At 38.1% G+C, this 18,561-nt stretch overlaps 1 protein-coding gene across 1 annotated transcript in view; it reads right to left on the bottom strand.

Annotated features, from left to right (window-relative positions):
* Cpne8 (copine 8) overlaps positions 1 to 18,057 on the bottom strand; it is a 204,357-nt gene extending 186,300 nt beyond the window's left edge. Inside the window, exon 1 of the mRNA XM_027934231.3 lies at positions 17,833 to 18,057. Within this exon, the coding sequence (XP_027790032.1) occupies positions 17,833 to 17,969 (137 nt within the window). The 5' untranslated portion in view covers positions 17,970 to 18,057. The remainder of the gene's footprint in view (positions 1 to 17,832) is intronic.
* Positions 18,058 to 18,561: the final 504 nt, after the last annotated feature.

Genomic DNA, 18,561 nt, shown 5'->3' with positions numbered 1-18,561 from the left:
GAGGGTGAGATGAGGTGAAGAAGAGGCAGAGAGAGAGCTCACTCCTGTGGCCACAGTAATGTAAGATTTCATGGTGAATGTTGTTGTGAATGTTGTTAGAAAGTTACTGTCTTGAAAAAGAAGGCTTATATAGTTTTAAACAAATATCCAGTCTACTAAGACTGGAGAGTCTGTGGGGAACTGAAATTCTCATAAAACCAGGTAGAAATCCATCTTGATGTATTTTCCAAAGCTTTAACATGTTCGTCAAAATGGTAAGTGTGCATTCCCTGTGATACGACAATCTATTTTCTGGAAATAGAGTCAAGTGCAGAAGTAAATAATATATATACACAATGACATTCTTTTCACTTGTATAGTTACATACTATATACTTATAACTCTTAAAAACTTGGGTAAAACTAGCCAGGTGTGGTGGTGCACACCTATAATCCCAGCTGCTTGGGAGGCTGAGGCAGGAGGATCACGAGTTCAAAGCCATCCTCAGCAAAAGTGAGGCACTAAGCAACTCAGTGAGACCCTGTCTCTAAATAAAATACAAAATAGGGCTGGGGATGTGACTCAATGGTCGAGTGCCCCTGAGTTCAATCCCCAGTTCAAAAAAAAAAAAAAATGAAGGTAAAACTAACCAGTCATAAAATGAAGACTGGTTAAAAGATTGGATTCTAAAAAAATTAATGTCCTGAAACATTTTAGTGAAAATTTAGCATTGAAGAAGAAGCATAGTGCAATCATTACAATCACAGACTTTGGAATCACTAATTTTTCTGCTCAGTACCATGTAAACTAAATTCTATATGCTTCACTTTACTTTCTGTTAAAAAAAAATAAGTGATAATGGAATCTGCCTCATAGAGTTGTCCAAGGAGTAAATAAGTTAGTCAACAATGTCCTTAGAATATACTAGCATACAGTAAAACTAGAAAAAGCAACTAGGGGGAAAAGTAAACACAATAATATTGAGGCTGACGTGGCCTGTGGCTCGCAGGATTGGTAGGTAATGATGTCCTTTCAAGGCCAAAGAGCCTCCTGGAAAAAAAGAAAGATTATGATATGGTATTCCTGGATAGCTGGGGTTGGATGGGAAGAAAATACATGGGAGCCCCTACCTGGATTCTGTCCCTTAGAGTCAGTGGAGATCCTATTAGAAACCCAGATTCAAAGACAAGGCATGGACCCAGACAACCTGAACCCTGGAGCTGTGTAGTCTGTGCCACAGAGGGAAAAAAAAAAAATCTGCGCATATATGGATTTGCAGAACTAAGGATGTTTAGAAAATTTTTACAAAGGGGGACTTGAGGTTAAAATGACCCTGGAGAGACCAAAAAGAACCACAAAGATCTGGTAAATCGAGAGAGACAGGCACCAAGAGGCAATGAGCATGTCCCAGGCTCTGCAACAATGGGGCAGCACTGCCACCTTCCAGGGTCCCTCTCAGCAGCAGCAAAGGCTCCCTGGAGGCAGAGAGAAAAGAGTGTGGGTCATTCACTTGATAAAGTGACCTCTTCACAGCACAGGTCACTCACTTGGTAAGGTGGTTCTCCAGGCAGAGGGTACCAGCTGCTAAAAGGAAACAACACACAGGTGTTATTATCTGGAGTAGAATTATTTTTTTAAAGTTGGACTTTCATCTTAGCTAAGTGGTCATCACATGGATTTCAATGGAAATGTGCCTTACATGCAAATCAATAAATGCAGAGAGAGATGTCTAGCTGGCATGACTTATTTATTAATGGGTGGGGAAGTTGGGCAGATTTGTATTTTCTCTTCTGCTCTTTTCAACAGCTTGGGTTGGTTTTCCATGTATTTTTATAATGATCATATAGCCCTTTTATAAACATTGTTAGATTTTTAGATTTCTTTAGAGAGCCTTCCCCATCTTCATGATGTAATTCACTGCTTTCCAACTATTTCAGTTGAATGCCAATATAAAAATTAAGAGTTTCTTGCCAAGTGACTTTGAACTTTCAAAACATTTTATTGACATTGTATCATACAATCCTCAAAGCAACTATGAGAAACAGCTTCTATTCCTATTCATAAACAAAAGCACAGAGATTAATTTATCTGTATTGTCATAGTTGGTGATGAATGGAGCTGCAGTTTAAAACCAGATCTCTCTAGCTCTTAACTTTCACTCTGCTCCTTAATACACTCACCTAATTATGTTACACACTTGAATTTCATATCACCATTTTTCCCAATCCCTCTTGCTGACACTCTGAAAAATAGTAACAATATTTCAGCTCACTACTAACAGTTAAGTGGGCAAGGAGTTTCCCCATATTTTAGACAATGGGCTAGATTAGTAGTTTTTCAGCATTTATTTCTCCTAGAGTCAATGAATGAAGCATGTGTGGTTCAAGAAGTGAGTGTTCACGATTGTACCATGTCTGCAAATCACCAGGAAGGAGAAAGCTGAAAGCTACAATACTTTAACCAACATCAGCTCAGCAGTTTCTGCCTTGATCCAGGCACTCCCCAAATATGATAAACCTATGTCCAGGTATCCTAACTTTTTGTTTCTTTATCCATAAACTGTTGAGCAACATAAAGTTGAAATCCTCATTGATCTTCAGATTCAACATGATAATGCTTCAAAAGAAAATCTTTATATTCCGGATTGCCTTGTGTAAGCCATCTTTAAGATTCACCCATCAATATGCACAATATGCCCGTGAGAACAATAATATGCCTAGAAAGGTAAAGCTAGATTGGCAAGGGTGTTTCTCTCTTCTGTAACTTGCTTGAATCACTGAATAATTCAAATGTTCCTAACAGCAATCTGAGCTTTGCAGACTCAACAACAGAGTTCAAACAGAAGGAATTAATCTGGAACGAGAATTTGCATGTAAGCATAAAGACCTACTGATATAGGAAGCCTGAAAATAATTCCCTAATATGCATCTGTTATATGCATCCAAGTGTTTAAAAATGTGTCCCTGACTCAAAAGCACTCATGTAGCTACAATAAATAAACAACAACAAAAACAACAATTGCAACTACAAACTTAAGCTACATATGCTCTACAAACCCTAAAAATCAACAGAATGAATCCAGCATAAGCAATTGCTTAGCCAAGTCATATTGATTCTACTTTTTACAGTTGATTTTTTTTAACTCAATTGATGCCATACATGGTCCCATTCATTTTAGATGATCTCCTCTCCTTTCTTCAACTTTACATTGAATGAATAATTACTAAGCACTTTCAACATGTAAAGGTATTGGACCAAAATCTAAGTAATACACAGTATCTGCTCTATGAGAATTTATGGTTTAATAGCTGTCTGATACTCTTCCAAATGTTTACTCAACAAGCACTATGTTACTGAGCGCCAGGGCGGGAAAAAAAGTTTTGGTGTTGGAGATTGTGATATGAACACATGAGCTCCTGGCCCTAGATTATTTATATTTCATAAGGATTTGTTTAAAAAAATATGTGCAGTAAAATGTGGGATCCTAAAACAATTTGTTACAGATTAGAGAAAGAGAAAGAAGGGAGTAGTCAATTCTATTTGAAGGTTCAGAAAAAGTCCTCACAATAAGAGGAATATTATTGTGTACCATTGATGGACTTCCTCGGGTGAGACGAAGGAGTGTCCTACAAGAGATAACACGTGTATTCGTCACAGGCGCTCTCAGGAAATACAAGCAGTCTCACGTGGCTCAAAGTTCAGGAGAGAGTTTGGAGGGAACAATGCAGAGGAGGAGGGTAGTAGGACATGGAGAGAAAGAGATGAAGCTGAAAAGTTAGGTCAGGATTCAAAAGATCCTTATTACATAGGCAACTAAAGAGTTCTCAACAAGGGAGCCATAGTATAATGGTAATTGTCCCTTTTAACTGGGCCCTACCAGCCCAAACTGCAGAACTGATGACAGGGAGGAGAGGGTGACCAGACAAGATGTGAGTTTGAAAGAGTCAAGGAACATGTACTCTGTTCTCTCTAAGGATCAGTCTGGCCTGAACCAGTCAGGACAATAGTCAGCCATGTTAAAGGGATATAAGGAAGCAGAAGAGACAGGCAGTAAGGGCTTGAGGCTCAACTGACAGGAGTTTACTAGAGAGTCAGAACATAGAAAAAACGGTGGAAAGAACTTAGTTCTTTGCAGAGAAGTGAACTAAAATTTTTCAGAGCACCCATATGTTGTCTAAAAAACCTCTGAGGCAATTCTCATGATATCCCGATTGAGAATAGATGGTTTAGACCATGCCCCAGAATAAAAAAGATACGACCACACAATAATTGCATTTTTTTTTAAATCAGGGAGTGTCCTAGGCGGGCTGGGATTTGCTCATCATCACCACCATGTATTAAACTAATTCACCTATTCATCACTCTCATCAAAACAACCATTAGTGAGGTTAGTGCCTCTGAGAAGACTTGATCTAATCAGGCATGACAACATTTTAGGCTAAATATAATCAATTGAGCACTTAGGTTCTTCAGCTGTGTTAGAAGCACTTAGGAAATTACTCAGACAATCCCACAAAACTTTAGAGCCAGACAAATGTGAGAAATGACATGATTTATGGGTAGTGACTTGATTAAGTAAAACTCATCCATTTTTAAGTTGTGCCCATGAAAATAGTTTCTTTTGTATTGTTTCCTTCCATCTTACCATTCTTGAGACTTTATTTTGTTCTTGAATTGGACTTTTTGAAAATTCTGTTTTGTACTATGTGGTATAAAAGTACAATTGTTGGAGCAAATACCCAGGGTCTAGAAGAGAGGACATCAGTATATAAGTATCCTATTGCTCCCTCAAGAGGCCAGACCACCAAGCAGCTCTATGTACTGTAGATTATACCCAAGTAACACCATCACACACTGCAGCATCTCATCAGCTCACCAAATAAGTTATTCAAAATATTTTTCCCAAAACCCAATCTTTCTTGGTTGAAATATATGTTTATCCATTTTCTTATTAGATGTGCTCTATGAGTAAAGTCAAGTGATTATGTTTTATTAAATTTTACTAGTAATATCAGTCATTTTATAACCCTTACCATATAAGCCACTTTTAAGAGTGTAAGCATACTCAAGTTCTGGATATAATGAATGTTCAGATTTCATTTTTCCAATTTGTTCATCAAGTGTCAAACATTTATTTTTTTTTATTTTTTTAAATATTAATTTTTAGTTGTAGTTGGACACAATGCCTTTATTTCACTTATAAATTTTCCTGTGGTGCTAAGGATCGAATCCAGGGTCTCACACGTGCAAGGTGACCACCCTACTGCTGAGCCATAACCCCAGCCCCAAGTGGCAAACATTTATTGCATTGAAAATATTTTATGTGAAAAGCACAAAGTTAGATTTTATAATAATATCAAAGCAGGTACTTTTATAGTTGGTTGAGGACATAGACATGTAAAAGTCTGAATAATTTTAAGTATGAATTGAATTAAAGTACAAGAAATGTAGTGTGAGAACTCAAAGAAAGGACTAATTAATTCCATTTGCAAGACTCATGTAAAACATGAGTTCTTTCTAGGTCAACCTTGAAAACCAACCGCAAATAGACAGAAATAGGAAAAGGCTTTCAGACAGTAAGACAGTATCAAATATGTTGGGAAGTGAATATAAATAAGAAATTTGTCCAGCTGTGGTAGTGCATGCCTATAATCTCAGTAACTCATGAGACTAAGGCAGGAGAATCGCAAGTTCCAGACCAACCTGAGCAACTTGGTGAGACCCTGTCTCTAAATAAAAAAGACTGGAGGCTCAGTGCTATAGCAACCCTGGATTCAACCCTAAGTACTGGATAAATAAATAAATAAGGGCATTAGCAAATACTTCACTTTGACTCAAATGTCCAATGTCTAGGAGAGAATGGAAATGCCTGGCTGGCAGGATGAGGAAGTACCCTGAATACCATGGAGAGTGCTTGGACTTTATTCCGTAAACAAGGAGAAATACTGTATGTTTCTGCAAAAGAAAAATCAGACAACTCAACCTTTGTTTGGGAAACTACACAACATGTGAAGAATGAAACAAGTTAATTCTAGAATCCGAAAGAATAATCCCAAGAACATTTTAATTGTCTGGGGTAAAGTGACTACTTATTGAACCAGCATGGTAGCAGCAGAAATGAAAAGGAGGTGAGACACAGGAAAGTCTCAGTGACTGACAAAGTGATTTAACAAAAACATGCTGAATGAGATTTCATCTCACACCAGTCAGAATGGCTATCATCAAGAATATAAACAACAATAAATGCTGGAGAAGATGTGGAGAGAAAGGAACAGTTTTGCACTGTTGATGGGATTGGAAATTAGAACAACCACTGTGGATATCAGTATGGAGGTTCCTCAAAAGATTAAGAATGGAACCACCATATGACCCAGCCCTCCCACTTCCTGGTGTTTATCCTAAAGAATCAAACTCAGCATAGGATAGGACACACGCATACCCATGGTTATACCAGCACAATTCACAACAGCCAAACTATGGAACCAACCTAGGGGTCCATCAACAGAAGAATAGAAAAAGAAAATGTGGTATATACAATGGAGTTTCACTCATCCATTTAAAAAAATGAAATTATATCATTTGCAGGAGAATGGACAGAACTAGAGATCATTATGTTAAGTGAAATAAGTCAAACTCAGAAGATCAAGGGTCCTATATTTTCTCTCATATGTGAAAGGTGGAGAGGTAAAAGGAAAAAGAAAGGTGGGAACAGATCTCACTAAAGGATCAAGTGGGTGGGAGGTGAGAGGTGAGCAGGGCAGTGCTGGGGAATGATATTGGCTATGCAACAACAAATCCCATTGGTCTGTACAACTATAAGGCACCAGTGGAAAAATGTGGTTAAAAAAATCTTCCAGAAGGAAAAAAAAAAAAAGCAACATGCTGAAACTGTAAGTTATATGAAATACAGTAAGTCAAGCTGAATAGAGAACTAACAGTACACATGCCGCATATTACAGTGTACTTTATTTCTCAAGTCAACTCTTTTCCACAAAGCCCTGGTGTCCCCTCTGAACTCGGCCAGATAATTTTAGGCAGCTGGCACTCAGCAGCAACTGACCAGCTAGCACACAAGACCAAATCCATTTACCATCTCCACTGAAAACTCTATTTGCCACATGGTCATCAATGAAAATATATATTTATAAAAAGCAGCAACATATTACAAAAGTAAATTGCAGGAAAGGCACAGGTATCTATTAATATCAAACACTGTTCATTCCTAGGTTGAAAAGCAAGCTATAGGTTCCTAATGAGAGGAAAAACTAGAACAGTGACAGCAGAACTTGACACCCCTTTGGGGAGTTAGTAAAATGAGGACTTTGAAATAGACCATGGCTCGCACTTAAAACCATCTATCATGATAGCTTTTTAAACAATTCTCAGATACTAAAATTAAGTCCTAACTTTTTAAAGTTTCATGTGGTCGCACAAAGGCTTAAGAGACTATGTTCAGAAAATCATGCATACTGTGTCAATAAAATTATACCATGATAGAGAAAATGAAGATTTCTCTAAATACATATTAATCTAAACTTTTTCCTATTGACTTTTCTTTACTCACTTTTATTTATCAAAAAATTCAGATAATAAATAACTTTCCATGATCCTAAAGCTCTTCAATAAATAGTACTACATTTCATTTTCTGTTTATTATTAAAATCTATTCATATTAAAAATTATAAATAAATATCATTTTAATACATCAAAGAAATCATTTGCTTAAAAGACACTCTGAGGGGCTGCAGTTGTAGCTCAGTGGGAGAGCACTTGCCTAGCATATATGAGGCACTGGGTTCAATCCTCAGCACCCATAAAAATTAATTAATTAATTAAAGGTATTGTGTCCATCTACAACTAAAAAGAAATTTAAACAAAAGACAATCTGAGATAAATGTTTTGAGGGGTGAAATATCCTTTGCTTTTTGTTTGTTTTATAAACCACCCAGGTTAGCCAATTTGCAAATGTGTATTAACAGGCACAAGATTTCCTTAAACTAGAGCATATCTACATTTCATTTCAAGGTACTACTTCTCCTATCATAGAATTATAAAGCTTCAAGTGACATAACAGACCATTTGGGCTAGGGACCTAACTTTTCTATAGGAACTAAGATGCAAAGAAGTAGAACAATTTTCAAAGTCACAAAACTAATTAGAGAGGCAATGAAAACCTAGGGATTCTAAATACACTTTGCTGTGTGGCATAAGAAAGCAAAACACTGACATTCCAATGGCATAAATGGAATAAAAAATGATTTAACCCAAACCAAGAAAAACTAAGTTATAAGATGAATCTTGAGTTGAAAAATCAATCATTTTCAAGGTGTATATTTCAAACTTTTCTCAAAATCTGTTTAAATTTGCTCAGTGAAATTACCAATTAAAAGAGAAGGTCACTAAGAATATTGATTATGCCTCCATTTCCCAAAGCCTACAAAAAAGCTTTGAATGAAACCACTGACATAAAAATCAATTATAATCAACTTCTACTATCTCTGTTTCCACAATCAAGTTGAAAACTGAAATATCAAGGTAAGTTAGATAATAAGCTAAATCCAAAATAGTAGCTAAGTGCTGGATGAGGTGGTGCACACCTGTAATCCCAGTGACTCAGGAGGCTTAGGCAGAAGGATCTCAAGTTCAAGGCCACCCTCAGCATCTCAGCAAGGCCCTAAAGCAACTTAACAAGACCCTGTCTCAAAGTAAAAACGAAAAAGGGCTGGGAATGTAGCTCAGTGGTTAAATGTCCTCAGGTTCAATCCCCAGTAGCAAAACAAACAAAGAAACAACAACAACAACAAAAACATGATCAAAATAATAAGTCATTTAGATATATTAGCAAATAAAAGTTATTGTTCTGGTATAGTTCTCAAATATCTTAGTTTTACTCACTTGCTGTTGCTCTAGAGTTCTCTCTCTCTTACTCTCTCTCTCTCCCTCTCTTCTCCCCCCTTCCTCCCTCTCATATTCTGTGTTTATTATTGAAAAACATGAAAACCTACTAAAAACATTGAAGAAGAATGACTGAGTTTCTTTCAGTTACCTAGAAAACTACAAATAATGCGATACTCTCTTTACAGGAGGACATTTTGATAGAAGAGATTTTTAGGAATGCCCAGAGTTATACACATTGAGATGATGCAAAATCAAGGATCTTCAGGCAACAAGGAGCAATTTTATTACCCAAAATGGACTGTAAAACCACCATTATGCTAACAAGGCTGAGAAATGTGTTCGTTTCAAATAGTTACGGCAATTATAATCATTGCTCTGGTTCATTACACTCTCTGACATTTGAGATCCTTCTTAGTAAAATGAATGTGTCACTTGTTATTTATTTTACACAAATATATGGAGAGGGAGCACAAGTGAGCAGGAAATTAGCAAGGTAAAAAATACTGACTTTTATAAACTCATGTCTGAGTAACATGCTGACATTTTCAATATCTAAGTAGTTATTTTATTTACATGGAATTCCAAGTTTGTTGTGATGGGCAATCCAGGAATTGAGTATTACAAAAAGTTAGCAAGTTAAATCGTGAAAGCAGTGGACTGAAAATGATGGAACTTAAGGTTAATTCTCAACTCCACTAGTGGATCTGAAGGTCACAGAGTCGATTCAATTAATTTTTCGTTACCTTTTTCCAGCACTTAGTGTTCATCTCACATTGCCTGCTGATTTCTAGCTAAATAGTCCTCTCATTACTTAATTTCCCACAGCTTCATTAGGCAATGCAGTATCATAAGAATGACAAGAATCAGTACTTGGAAATGCAACATCTAAGTGTTGAAGTTTATGCCACTCCCCTGAATTGCTCTACTCATAGCTCTCATCAATAGGGGGCTCAAAAACACAAAAGACTTCCCTATTTCCCATCTGCAGAGAAATATTTCCTTTGGGATATGTTGATATTACCTATTGTGTCTCCCAGGTTTTCAATTCCTTTTCAGTTATTAATAACACAGTGATACTGATAGGAAAGAGCCACACCTTCAAGACTAAAATAAAAAAAATTTATGGAAGAGTGACAGCAAGTGACTGGCAATCAAAAGCATATGCCTAGGAATTAGACATATATGCATGAAGAACTCAATTTTGTCATTTGCTAGATGTATCACTTAGACCAAATTATTTAAACTCTCTCTGAACCTCAATTTCCTCATCTGTAAAACCAGACCTAATATCACCTGTTTTAAAAATTGTTGTAAGGATTGAGGAAATTAACCTACATTTAGTGCTTTACACACTGTCTATCATAGAGTTTGACTTTGACATTAATTTAAATCAAATTCATAGCAAACATCCAAAGCTTTCTTGTTTCTTGGCTTCAGTAGTATAGCTTATGTTTGAATTGCTTTACTGTCTAATAAATACAAACATTTCTCAGGGACTATCAATGATATTTTTTTCATTTTTAGAAAATCAACTGATTATTCCCTTGGAATATTTGGAACACTATTCCTCATAGAATAAACTTGAAAAAATATCTCACCACTGGAAAGAGAGCGTTAGTAGGCAATGTTCCCGGCTGGAGAGGCATAAACATTGACAGCTGTCGTATGTTTGCAAATATTACAGGACTGTGTCAGGCAGTGAATAACGGTCACTAGGGCAGGCATCTTTTAAATGCAATTCATTTTATTAATAGCAATAAACACTTACCCACCCTCAGCCTGTGGTGTCACCTACTACAATCTCTGCTTTATCACATATCCAACAATAAAGAGCTATCTTAAAAGTAGACATGTTGATTTTATTAGTCAGAAATATGAATGTGCTAGAATGTTCTTTTGTTCTAAACTTTGTTATGGTAGAAAACCTCCTGCCTGTCACATCCCACTAGTTACACATATCTGTGTGTCTTGGCAGGGGTAGAAGCATGGAGTGCTATCTGTAGAAACTGTGTTTGCATTTCCAAATCCACAGTCTTCTGACCACTATTTTATTCTATATCCCACTATACTGAATTATTCAGACTGGGATAAAATGTATTATCTTTAATATACAGCTTTATAATTATCACCATGTTTCTATGTCTTCCTAAATTGCTTTAAATTTAAATTTAAATTGCTTGTAAATTTCTCCAAAGTAAAGTTACTCTCTCCTATGATGCTTATATGTCACCAAGTAAAATACTCTTATGAAACTGAGATAAGACAAACAATTATTAAGTATTTTTCTTGTGACATACCTGTGCTGGGCACTACAGAACTTATTTCATTTACTTGCCCAACAACCTTGAAAATTCGCTTCTAAATCATTTCTATGTTACTGATTAGGAAATGAGATTCCAAGAGTTGAAGTTACCCAAAATAATATTGGGATAAAAATGTAATTTAAAGACATCTGCCTGACTCCTAATTCCATTTTCTGGCTGCTATACTCTGCTGCCCCAAATTCTTATTAATCTCAAATGAAAACATCTCAGGGGAATAAAAAGTTTTTAGAAAGGTACAGTCAGTAGTTTAGCTTTTATTCTGCTTACTTAGAGAAATGGGGGAGAAATTACCAAAACAAGCTATTGAAATCCCCTTGAGAAGACAGTTTTTGAGCAACTTCAGCTCTAAAAAACTAACCCCAGAAAAAAAAATTAAAGATGCTAAATGTTTGTGAATAAGAATACTAATTGTTGGCACTGTTTTGAATGACAACTTTTTGAAATAAAATTTGAATAATAAGAGCTAAATTAAATAAGTATATTATACCCATATAATAGAATACTGCAGAAATGGAAGTTTGTGTTTTTAAAGCCTAATGACAGCAAAATATTCATGATATATAATGTTAATGGAAAATCATAGGAGATACACTGTAGACAGTATATAATTATAGTTATATTCTATCTTATGTACACAATACAAGAATTACAATTCAAAAGTGGTAGAACTAACCTACTTCACATCCATGTTCTTCAAGGTTAAGCAAAACTGGCTCTGCTAAGCAAGTATAACTGTTATAAAGGAGGGTAACTGCAGAATAAATCCTTTTGAAAACTGCATTTCTTCTCTTCCCTGAGTAAACTCACATAGAGGGTGGAGCCTTTTTCTGTTGCACAAATAACACATGGCTGATGCCACCCCTCTCCTGGGGACTTGTTTTGTGAATTGCTCCTGGGCTTACATTCTCCATATCCCTGGGCTCTCTTAGAACACCCTGGGATCCCAAACTCTAAGACATGAAGGGCAGACTAAAATATCAGTGGAACAACAATGCAAGGTGTTTCTCTGAAAAGATGTACGTGGGCCACATCCACATTAAGATGTCAAATCACAGATGGGAAATGATCTTAGGAAAGATTTTCCTGAATATTTGGGGCTAAGACAAACCCAAATATGGCAGAAAAAAAAAAGCACTATGGAGTGACCATAATCTTGAACCACTGGACCCCAGGAACTGCAGAGTCACAAGAATGGGATGTATGGTCATGCAATAACTTCACCCATGGTTCATTCATCCTAATAGGCCTTCTAATATCCCCCATCTTAAAGTACTAGAATTTACCAGGGAGCAGCATCATTTGAAAACCTATTCACAGAATATCTTCAAAATTTTTGTCTGAGTAAGGAAAGGTAAAGAATGTCTAGATGAATAATTTGTGTTGAAATACTTCGATTCTCTTTCACCATAAATAATTAGAACAAATCAGGTATTTGTTTTATACTGGGGCAGTTCCAGCAGGACCAGTCAGATTCTCTATCCTGGAATCTGAATGTGCTTTCACACTCAGTTCATCACTAAGTGTAGCTGGAACTGTAACATGTAAATCTGCAAAGGATAAAATGGCAGCAGATGGAGAAACAAAAAATAAAAACAACGAACAAAATTTCAAAGTCAGAAAATAAGGAATATTGAAAGGATCACATGAAAAGGAGGGGGAGAAAGTAAAACCACAAAGTCTCAATTGGCTTCTGGTTCCATTCATAATATATTTGCTGTCATGACCTTTCATGGATTATAATATCACACAACCCCAATGTTCCAGTAGATATGACAATACATAATGCCAAACCTGACATAATCACTTTTAATACTGATAGTCTGGTGTTATGGACTGAATGTGTGTTTCCCCCAAAATTCGTATGTTGAAATCCTAAACTCCAATGTGATAGTGTTAGGAGTTGAGGCCTTGGGAGGTCATTAGGCCATGAGGGTAAAGCCTTCATAAGAGGGATTAATGTGCTTTTATAAAAGGAACATCAAGCCCCCATGCACAAGCCTGTAATCCCAGCAACTCAGGAGACTGAGGCAGGAGGATTACAAATTCAAAGGTCATCTCAGCAATTAACACAGAATGCTTTCTTAAGTGTAGTAGTCTTCTGCTTTCTATGGTGTAAATATTCCTGCTATGGCTACCAGTATGACATCCTTGTACATGAATTGGGAAAAGATGAATAATAATACACCATTGCACAGTATTTTAACCACATACATAAAAAGATAGATGATGATAAAGAACACAAAGAATTATAAAATGTAGTACAATAATTATGAAGCTATAAGTTTTATCCCTTAGCCTTGTCTTTAATATAATGTTTAATTTTAAGTTTACATAATTTAATGTTTAACAATCAATTTGTTTCACAACTGGCTCACAAATTCCCATCTCAAGCCCATTTAAGCCATCTCCAACACACCATCAAACAGTATTATCCTAAACCCGTAGCAGAGTATTGTTGACTCAGCTCAGGAAACTACACATTTACTTATGAAACCAGTAAATTAAAAATTGTAATGCACATAATCAGCATGTGGAAAACTTGTTAAAAAGTCCAGATTGCAAGGTCCCATTGCCAGAGATTTTGTTTCAATAAATCTGCCATGGGGCTCAGGAGTCTATTTTAACAGGAATCCCTCTTCCACATGTGAAATGACTTCATTAGAGAACGATAACATCATTTATTGACTATGTAGCCTGTACCACACTCAGAATACACAAACACAAAAAAGACAAGAGCTGTCCTCAAGGAGTATACAGGCACCAAGAATTATATATATCTACAGTACTGGTCATAGTGGCAGCTTTCGGAATACAGAAAAATCCAGCTTGGGAGAGGAGTCATGAGAGAAGATGATGGTTGACCTGAGTCTTGAAGAAGGATCACAGTTTAATCAAGAAGACTAGAGAAAGGGAGGCAGGGATGTTCAGGGCATGAGAGAAGGCGCATAGCCACACAGGCACAAAGAGTGCAGTCAGCTACAATATTGTCACACATTTTGGAACTGTGCCTCTTATTCATATTTTGTAGCCATATTTATCTGGCATGAGTCTTGGCATATAGTAAGCATGTGTTTGTTGGACTCAGTTCAGTAAGAGTTCATGTGAGGATTGATGAGGCAAAAGAGTTAAGGTCAGGTCTGGCTTTTCAGACCCAACACAAAGTAGGCAAGTAATAAATGTCCACTTCTTTCCAAAGTAACGTTAAAAATCATTATTCTTTCCACTAAAGGATTCTTTATATGAAATGATATATACTTGATTGCTGTCTAGAACTTTATGTGATAGCAATCAAGTATAGATCAAGTTTTTCACTGCTTTTATGATCAATAAACTGATTTCTCAATCACAGAAAATGACAAAAATCACTCAAATAATGAAACAAACCAAAACTCCAGGGAAAACAGATTACTTTAAATTACTTTTCCCATTGGTTTTCCCCCACTATGTATCAATCTGTTTTTCAGAATAAAATGGAAAAGTTATTTTGTCTATCTAAAGCTGTATCATTGCAGCTATAGACAAGTTCGATTAATTAGGTAACCTAATTAACTTAAAAATCTACAAATTGTTTTAATAAAGAAAGTGAATGCAAGAATAGCTATATGATAGGTATACGAAGAAGGAAGTCAAAGTAAGAGCTTGCCTCCACATAAATAAAACAAGAAAAGTGCACTTATCCCCACCCTAACAACATGGATACTGTCACTTTTCTCAAACCATGCCTATCCATCATGTCTCTGCTAGAACCCCATTTGCCTTCATCTATGTAATATGTTCTAAGCACTTTATTGCACAATATCCCTTCCCTGTTCATGCATGAGCCTCATTTTTGGATTTTTGTCCTAGGCTATCATGTCTTATGTCATGTTTATCTGTCAACCAGGTTTTATATTTTCAGAGAGGAGAAACTATCTTTCATTTTGCATGGAGCATGACATAATTCTAGACATATAAAAGACATTCAGATACGTGATGAGTGAATAGAATTATATTTTGCTTCAAGCTTTAGTGGTTGATCCGTGTCACCTCGCCCAAAGTGAAGATGAAGCCTTCAATGATAGGGGACAGTGAACAGATATCAAAGGGATCCTACTCCTAAGCTGCTTTTGAAGTATCAGCAATCTCTGATATAGTAAAACAGGGGAATGCCATGCTCTCTTGCCCATAGTGAGGCCTATGATTGTGCCTTGTTGCTAAGTGAAATCTCTACAAACACTCTGGGAACTAAGTGCCTTATGCACATCAAAGAAGAAAGAAAAAGAGGAAACAAGTATCCCAATGCTGGTTCTGTCCTTGTTTTCTTTAACCAATATATTAAAGTTCAAATAGAAGGACTACTTACAGAATTCTGTAAATGATTCAAATATGACACATTTATTCAATAAATTATGTTTCCAATATTATAATAATAGCAAGCATTTTGGTTATTCTTTTGTGTACTATGCAAGCACTTTTCCCACCTCATTTTATTAAATCTGATAACACTCTATATGAAGTCAAGACTGTAATTATCCTCATTTTTAGAGATGAAGAAGCTTAGAGAGATTAAATAAAAACTCTCTTCAAGGGAACAAGAGTAAGTGACAAAGCCAGAATTTGTAACACATCCTGTGATTACAAGATCCAATTCTCAGCAATATAAAAATAAAATTTACCCACCATAAGGCACTAACCTGAGAATTTAATGGTGTTTCTGTTTGCCCAAAAGATGTATTATATATCAAACTTACCAAGAAATAAATAGTAAACTGAGTCAAAGCAACTCAAATAATGGACTAACCAGTGGCCTTAGCAGAGATATTTGAAACTAAGTTCTTGGATTCTCGTTCAAGGGTTTTGTATTTTTTGGTTTTTTTGGGTTTTTTTTTTTTTCTGATTAAAAATTAAAAGGAAAAAAAAAAAAAAAAAAAACATGCCAAAGCCACAGTACACAAAGTGGCTAGAGAAGGGGATCTCCAGGGCCTGTGGTAGCAAGCTGAAACACACTGGCTAATCTAATTGATCTCAGTATTCCCCAGCAAACAAGCATCAAAAGAGGGGAGGGAGAAATTAACATAGATCCTATGGCAAAATGATCAGCCAAAGTATAACTTTCTCACCACCCCTAAAGAATTGGGGGACATTCAGATCTATAACCTTCTTTTCTATTCATTTTACATACAGGCTACATGCCATTCAAACACTGCAGGATATTGAGCAGAGGATAAGAACTCTAGAAAACATTGTATTGTAGGAATTTTGGCTATCCATTATCTTTATATATCAATAACCTTCTAGCATCCAAAGCGAGCCACAAAAAAAAAAAAAAAAAAAAGGCCTAGAAAAGAGTTTTCTATAAGCTTCCCCCATTCTATTGACAGAAAGAAATCTCAGGCAGTACTACAAGCAGTGACCCCAATAAAGCAAGAGCTTAACATTAGCTATCATTATCAGCATTATTATTTTCTTAGTTTAAAGTCAGCCTTAAGACAAAGCAAGCAATCATAAGATATAATCTCAGGGACAGCTAAAGGCTATCCCCTGCCCCCAAATAACCCCACTACTGGAGGTGATGGTGCTTGAATTTCCATGAGTTCCTCTGCAAAAATTAAGGCTGATGGCATTTTAAACTTCAGGGCTTAACTGCATCAAAGATTACCTATGTTTGTAAGATTTCTTTAAGACAAGTTTTGCTGCAGAAAGAAGGGAAGGATTTGAAGGCATTAAAAACAATCTTAGAGGAAAAATGGATAAATGAGTTTTCCACTGAGAGAGATGGAAGTTTGCAAACAAGGGAGTGGGCTCCGGAGTCTATAGTGCAAGAATTTCCCACTCCTTCTTTTGCCATTACAATTACAATATAGAATAGTCAGCCCATGTCGTCCTTGAAATCTTCCAGGATACAGCAGTTATGCTGTTTTCTTTTCAGGGAAACTGACCCACTGAATGTCAGGAAAATGAGTTTGGGCACATTGAGAGTTGTTGTAAGCACTCAAATGCGTCTACCAGCAGGCAGAAAGTCGTGACTTGCCAGATCTTAGGTAAGGCATACACAGATTCCTCTCCAAGGAGGGCTGAAGCTGAAATCTCTATCAGGCCTGAGGCAAAAAACCTGAAAGGGTGGGGGTGGGGGTGAGGAAGTTGGCTGGCTCCGGGAAGTGGGTGGGTAGGAAACGGCAGGAAGGGGAGCCAACCGTGGCAATAGGTTTGCACACGCCTAGCAGGGGGAGTGCCGGGCCACTGCGCGCAGCGGTCACGAGCGCTTTTGGCAGTGCTGTCCCCGTCAATTCCAGTCTTTAGTCAGCCATCCAGCTCCCGAGGGGTTGAGACGCCAAAAGGGCTTGTAAAGTGGGCGGCGGCCGAGGGTTCCCGTAGCTGAGTCACAGCTCAGCCAACTTTTATAGCATTTCCCAGAAAGAAAAAAGTCTCAGTCCCAGAGCCCATCACTCGCTTCTAATTCCCGCTCCCCACTCCGTGACACTTGATCCAGCGGAGGGAGTTAGGGGGGGTTCCACCCCATAACCAGGGGTGTTCCCCACTCATCCTGCAACTTTTCACCCGCGTAAAGCCTCGTGGTAACCCAAGCACCAGCCAAGCACTCCCAAACCTGTAAACGGGAGGACTGAAGAGACGGGAAAGGTAACGTCCTCACCTGCAGGACACGGACACCTCCACCCGCGTGGCTGGGATGGCCGCGCTCAGCTGGTTCAAGTCCCCGATGCCAGCAGTGCTGGTGTAGCGGCTGTCCATCTTGAGTGGAGGCGCGGTGGACTTGTCCAGCGCCCACATCCGGAGCTCAGGCAGACTCTGGGCTTGTTCGGAGCCTAGCTCCCGACAGACGGGGATGGGGGGGTGGAGGGTGGAGGCAGAGGAAAGAGGCGGAGGCAGAGCAGAGCACGGGAAGGGGGAGGGAAAGAGGGAGGGAAGAGGCGGACCTCCGCGCCAAGCCGCGAGGGAACCCAGAGTCAGTCCGGGGTGAAGCTGGAGTTGCCGGGGGAAGTGGCGTGCGGGAACCTTGGCTACCCTGCCCCCTCCTTTCGGGCAGCAGCGGGACGGGGAAGCCACCTTGCGACCCCCTCCCGGCTCTGGGCGTCAGTCTCTGCGGACTAACCCGGGGCCTGGCCGGGTTTGTGGTACCACAACGCACACCCCTACCGTCTAGCAGGGCGAGTCCCTGGGGGCTCTGCGGTTTTGGTTTTTGTCTCCGCCTCTGCACATCCCCCCGCCTCCTGGGCCTTGACTCCCTCCTGGTGTCAGGTGTGCACGGGAATTTAACGCAGTTTCCCCGCCTGTGCTGGAAGCTGGAGGTGAGCTCGCTCTGCCCGTCCCTAACTCTCCGCACAGGTTCTCATCTCCCCCTCGGAGTCCCCGGGGCTTCCGC

This window comes from Marmota flaviventris, chromosome 3 (genome assembly GCF_047511675.1).
Source record: "Marmota flaviventris isolate mMarFla1 chromosome 3, mMarFla1.hap1, whole genome shotgun sequence".
In the NCBI taxonomy this organism is placed as follows: Eukaryota; Metazoa; Chordata; class Mammalia; order Rodentia; family Sciuridae; genus Marmota; species Marmota flaviventris.
Note: the sequence above shows the minus strand (reverse complement) of the source record. Positions and strands in the feature narration are given on the sequence as shown.